Source organism: Microtus ochrogaster (genome assembly GCF_000317375.1).
Source record: "Microtus ochrogaster isolate Prairie Vole_2 chromosome 14 unlocalized genomic scaffold, MicOch1.0 chr14_random_1, whole genome shotgun sequence".
Classification (NCBI taxonomy): Eukaryota; Metazoa; Chordata; class Mammalia; order Rodentia; family Cricetidae; genus Microtus; species Microtus ochrogaster.
Window position 1 is genome coordinate 27,583,804 of NW_004949096.1, and position 6,383 is coordinate 27,590,186.

At 38.4% G+C, this 6,383-nt stretch overlaps 1 protein-coding gene across 1 annotated transcript in view; it reads left to right on the top strand.

Annotated features, from left to right (window-relative positions):
* Window positions 1-6,383, top strand: part of Knl1 (kinetochore scaffold 1) — a 65,572-nt gene that overhangs the window by 8,189 nt on the left and 51,000 nt on the right. Inside the window, exon 3 of the mRNA XM_013352594.2 lies at window positions 3,930-3,991. Coding sequence (XP_013208048.1) covers window positions 3,930-3,991 — 62 coding nt within the window. The remainder of the gene's footprint in view (window positions 1-3,929; window positions 3,992-6,383) is intronic.

The following is a 6,383-nucleotide window of genomic DNA, read 5'->3' on the forward strand; positions in this document are numbered from 1 at the left end:
TAAATAAATAAATATTTTAAAAAAAGATTACATCTACAGTGACTAAATCAAAGGGGGAAAACTATGGCTCTGTAGTGACACTCTCAGCCTCCCACTGACAGCCAAGTGTGAAGGAATTTCTTTCTCCAGGGCTGCTTAAGCGATCCATAGCTTTTTCTTGTATCTCCAGAGGTCAATAGTAGAACAGGGGTAAACTGAGGTTGCCCTCTCTCAAGTCTGCTGTGGAAGAATTCAAGACACCCAGTATATATTCTATATGTCAAAATTATATGGCAAAATGAAAAATCCTCTTCCAGACTACCCACAGATATGTGTGTCCAATAGATGACATAAACACACAAGCAGTGGGAAACACCTAAAGCTATTCTTAGGGAAGAGATGAAGTGACTTTATTAGACATCCCAGAGGGGAGCAACTGAGTTCTACTGCCAGTAACTCCATGGCCTTGGGCTCCCTGTCACTCATCTGGTAGGTGGGCCTGTTGAATATTAGTAATCCTGCTGTACCTCTCATGGCCCTTGACAATTGGCAACAATTGGTCTCCTGTCTGTCATGTGTGCTATGTCTGGTTTGACCTTTAACCATATAGACTGCTTAGTATAGGTGGCAACACTGCTTGGCCAATGGCTTAAGCATATTTCTGGCTAACTCTTACATCTTAAATTAACCTATTTCTATTAATCACCACAAGGCTGTGGCCTACTGGTAAGGTTCTGGCTAGTGGCTGGCCTCGTTCTTCTCTGGCAACTACATGGCATCTCCTTGACTCTTCCTACTTCCTATATCTCTGTTTGAATTTCCCACCTGGTTTTACTCTACTAAGCCATTGGCCAAAACAACTTCTTTAATAACCAGTGGTAATAAAACATATTCATAGCATATAGTGGGGAATCCCACATCATATATGTGAATGCCTGTAGATCAGTATGTATTCCTTGTGAGTGTCTGGAGCCCACAGACGCTAGAAGAGACAGTTAGATCCCCTAGAGCCAGAATTTCAGGTAGTTGTAAACTGCCCAGTTTGGGTGCTGGGAACAAACTTGAATTCTGTGCAAGAGCTGTACATATTCTTAACTACTGAGCCATCTCTCCAGCTCCCTTAAAGAAATAGGTAGTCAGCTGGGTGGCACAAGCCTTTAATTCCAGCACTCCAGAAGCAGATGCAGGTGGATATCTGACTTTGAGACCAACCTGGTCTACAGAGCAAGTTCCATTCAGGACATCCAGGACTACACAAAGAAACATAAAGAAAAAGAAAAAAGGAGAGAGAGATAATACATAGTCATGGCAACATTATTCACAGTAGTCAAGAAGTAAGGACAGGCTCCAAAGCTACAGAGAAACCCTGTCTTAATAAACCAAAAAAAAAAAAAGACAAATTCTACTTGTTACCACTTATATGAAGTATAGTCAAATTGATATAGAAATAGAATGCTGGGGGCTGGAGAGATGGCTCAGAGGTTAAGAGCACTGACTTCTTCCAAAGGTCCTGAGTTCAGTTCCTAGCAACCATATGGTGGCCCACAACCATCTGTAATGAGATCTGGTGCCCTCTTCTGGCCTGCAGACATACATGGAAGGAATGCTGTATACATAATAATAAATAAATAAATAAATAAATAAATAAATAAATAAATAAATAAATAAATAAATAAATAGAAATAGAAATAGAAATAGAAATAGAAATAGAAATAGAATGCTGGTTGCCAAGGATTTGGAGGGAGGATCTAAATGTGTATTTTTGTTTGTTTGTTTTAATTTTGTGTGTGTGTGTGTGTCTGTATGTCTTAAGTTCCCATGAATGTAAGTGTCTGTGTCCGTGTGTGTGTGTGTGTGTGTGTGTCTGTTTTAGTCTTATGCACCCGTGAATGTAAGTGACCATATGTTGTAATAGCCTGATTGTTTGTTCCCGGCTGCTCAGCCCAGAAATAATCACACAGAGATCATATTATTTGCAATACTGTTTGGCCAATAGCTTAAGTATATTTCTGGCTAGCTCATATCTTAAATTAACCCATCTCCATTAATCTATGTATCATTTCATGGCTGTGGCTAACCTGGTAAAAAGTTCCAGCATCTGTCTCTAGCGGGGCTACATGTCTTCTCACTGACTCTGCCTTCTTTCTCCCAGCATTCAGTTTAGTTTTCCCTGCCTAGCTCTATTCTGCTAAGTCACTGGCCAAAACAGCTTCTTTATTAACCAGTGATATTCACAGCATACAGAGGGAAATCCCACATCATCTATGGAGGTCACAGAGGCATCAGATCCCCCCCAAACCTCAGCTAGAGTTGCTAACCTCCTAAAAATAGAAAATGAACTTCAGTTCTCTGCAAGAGCTATATGTTCTCTTTAACCACTAAGCCATCTCTCCAGTCCCAATAAGTACAGCTTTAATTTTGTAAGATGAAGACGTAGAGAGTGGTTACACAGCAAGATGTTTTTAACACTATTGAACTGTACACTTAAAAAGTATTAAGATGAGAGTGGTGAGATGACTCAGTGGTTAAGAGCACTTTCTGCTCTTGCAGAGGACCCAAATTCAGTTCCTGTTGGGTGACTGATACTACCTATAACTTTAGTTCCAGAGGATCTGACACCTTCTGTCTTCCATGGCACCTGGGCATACATATACTCATCAAGTTTTTGAAAAATGGTAAAGGGCCAGGTGGTGATGCATGCCTTTATCCTAGCACTCAAGAAGCAGAGACAGGTGAATCTCTGAGTTCAAGGCCAGCCTGATCTACAGAACGAGTTCCAGGACACCCAAGACTACACAGAGAAACTCTGTCTCGATAAAACAAAACAAAAATTTAATTTGGTTTTTATCACTAGCAAAAACAATGTAAATACTTGTCAAGGCAGAATGTTTAAGATGATAAATTATGTTGTAGCTTAGAATGATGGCACAGGTCTGTAATTTTAGTACTGGGAAAATAAAATTTTGGTTTCATTCTTGGATGGGCTACATAGCAAATTTGAATGTAATCTGCTCTACGGGAGACCTTGTCTAAAATACTATAACAATCACAAAAGATAGTAACTTATGTGCATTTTTACTACAATGAAAATGGATTTTTAGATGGGCATGGTTCTTCATGCCTTTAGTCCCAGAACTCTGGCAGCAGAGGCAGACTGAGTTCTAGGGCAGCCTGGTCTATATAGAGAGTTCCAGACTGGTCATAGCTACATAGTAAGACCTTGTGTGAAAAACAAAGAAAAAGCTGGTTGTTTTCAGTTTTAAAAGAACATTGTAATAAGGGTTGGCCCCATAGCTTCTGTTTTGTGCCTAGTCTTTCTTGTTATATGTTGTTTGTGTCAGTATGCTAATTTTTACTTGATTTAAGCCAAAAGGCCAAAAAGCAATAATAATATGCTCATTTTAACTTACTGAAAATCATACTCAAGCTAGTAGTAGTGGTAAACACCTATAATCCTAGCAGTTAGAACGTTGAAGCTCAAGGGTCATAAATTTGAGATCAACATGGATTTTATATATTGAGACCTTGTCTCAAAGCAAGCAAAGCAACAACAAAAGAAGATATTTAGCTAGGCGGTAGTGGCAGATGCCTTTAGTTCCAGCACTCGTAAGCAAAGATAGACAAATCTCAGTGAGTTCAAGACTAGCCTGGTCTACAGAGTGAGTTCCAGGACAGGCTCCAAAGCTACAGAGAAACCTTGTCTTAAAAACCAAAACAAACAAACAAAAATTTACATGAGTCCACCGGTTTAATCCTTAGAACTGCCCTCCCTCAAAAAAGTATATGGAAAATTATATTTATGTTCGTTTAGTGCTTCTATGTTGGGCTGTTTGGAGGAATTTTATATCATTTATTCAAAATAAGACTTGAGTCCTGCTTCTAATAGTATGGAGACTTAATTCACAGTGATTTTTTAATTAAGAATTATATCCTATATTCTTTTCTCCTAGGAATTTAATGCTCCAAGAACTAGAAAAAGCTCTCGTCGAGTCAGCTTTGCAGATACCATAAAGTAAGTTGAAAGGAAAATTAAGTAAAATGTTATAGGTAATACTTTTTTTGTGTCTGATCAAATATGTTGGTGGTAATTTATTTGGGTAATCTTTTGCTTAAATAAACTTTAAAGAATAGTTATTTTGTGTGCATACATGCATGTGTGTGTGTGCGCGTGCGTGCAAGCACTTTGGGGAGCCAGAAATGAAGGTATCTTCCTCTTCACCTTACCTTTTGAGACAGTTTCTCTCTCTAAACATGGAACTCTTTAATAGACTGAATAGTGAGTCCCAGAGGTCCTTATCTCTCTAGCTCAAGAGCAATAGGAAATTTATCATGTGTATGCTGGGAATCCAAACGTAGGTCCTTATGTTTGCATAGCAAACTCTTTACTGGCTGAGTTATCTTCTCAACACAAGAGAATTATTTTATTTTGAAAAATACCTTTTACTTAAAAACTTATTAGTGTGTACATATATCATATGTATGTGTGAATGCAAATGAGTGTGCATGCCTTGGCTTGTGTACAGATGTCAGGGGATAACTTTTGGCAGTCAGTTCTCTTCTTCTGCTGTGGGTTCTGGGGATTGAACTCAGGTTGTTAGCTTGCATCTCAAGTACTTTTATCTACTGAGACATCTTGCTGGCACATTTTTTTTATTCTTAAAAAAAAAATGGGAATGGAAGGATGGCCCAGTGGTTAAGAGCACAATGAGTACTTTTCTAGAGAACCAGGGTTCAATTCCCAGCACCCACATGGCAGCTAACAACTGTCTGTAACTCCAAGATCTGACACCCTCATACAAACATACATGCAGGCAAAACATCAATGCAAATAAAAAATGTATTTATGTGACTGGAGAAGTGGTTCAACAGTTAAAGCACTGACTGCTCTTCCAGAGTACCTATGTTTGATTCCTAGTATCCACGTGGCCGGTCACAACTTTCTGTATCTCCAGTTCCAGGGGACTGAGCTCTCTTTCCTTGTCTTTGTGTCATGGCATTTATATGTTGCACAAATACCCAAACATAAAATAAAAATTTTAAAATGTATTTCTTGTTATTAGTGGGGGTATTGTGTACATATGATGACAGTGAATGTGTGGATACAATTTTTTTTTCTCTGTGTAGCCTGGCTGTCTTGGAAGTCACTCTGTAGAACAGGCTCACTCTGTACACCGCCCAGCCAAAATTGCTATATTAAGGGTTTTATTCAGCATTATTTTTATAAGAGAAGCAGAATAATTCCTTAAAATCAAGAACAAAACAATGATAACTACTATGACTGTTTCTATTTAACATTGTGTAAGAGGTTCCAGCCAACGAAAGTAGAGGAAGAAATTTGGCTTTTAAAAATTAGGAATATTGGAACTGGAGAGATGGCTCAGTGGTTAACAACACTCATTGCTTTTATAGAGTACCTGGGTTTAATTCCCAGCACCCACATGGCAGCTCACAACTGTCTGCAACTTCAGTTCCAGAGGATCTATACCCTCACACAGACATACATGCGGGCAAAACACCAATGCACACACACACGCACACACAAAGGCTGTGGTAGCACATGCCTTTAATACCAATACTCGGGAGGCAGAGGCAGGTAGATCTCTGTGAGTTTAAAGCCAGCCTGGTCTACAGAGTTCTAGGACAGCTAGGACCGTTACACAGAGAAACCTTGTCTCTAAAAACAGAAAACAAACAACAAAAAATTAGAAATAGCAAGGTTGGAGTGATAGCTTTAGATCTAAGAGCAATAGCTGATTGTCTTTCCAGAGGATTCAGATCCCATGTCTGGCACTCATATGGCTGCTCCCAATTGTCCAGTTCTCACAACTGCTCTAGGTGCTCTGATTTTCTTTTTGCCTCCATGGGTATCAGGCACATATGTGGTAGATGAACATACCTGCAGGAACAACATTCATATAACATAAAAAAAAGTAAGTTTAAAAATTAGAAATATAGGATAAACTTATTACCTTTGAAGATTAATTACACTATTTCCCAGTTGTGTCTTGTGTGATTTTATTTTTTCTTTTGTTTCATGAGTTTTATTTTTGCTATCTTAACTCTTTCTTTGTTTCTAGTATATTTCTCCTTTGTATTCTTTCATAGAAGTAATTGCTTTATGTTTTGAAATCTATAAATAATACAATTTTCAACACCTTTTGTACATAGTTTTGGGTAATATATTCTTTTTTTAAATTATTTATTTATTTATTTATTTATTTATTTATTTATTTATTATGTATGCAACATTCTGCTTCCATGTATGCCCACATGCCAGAGGAGGGCGCCAGATCTCATTACAGATGGTTGTGAGCCACCATGTGGTTGCTGGGAATTAAACTCAAGACCTCTGGAAGAGCAGCCAGTGCTCTTAACCACTGAGCCATCTCTCCAGCCCCTATTCG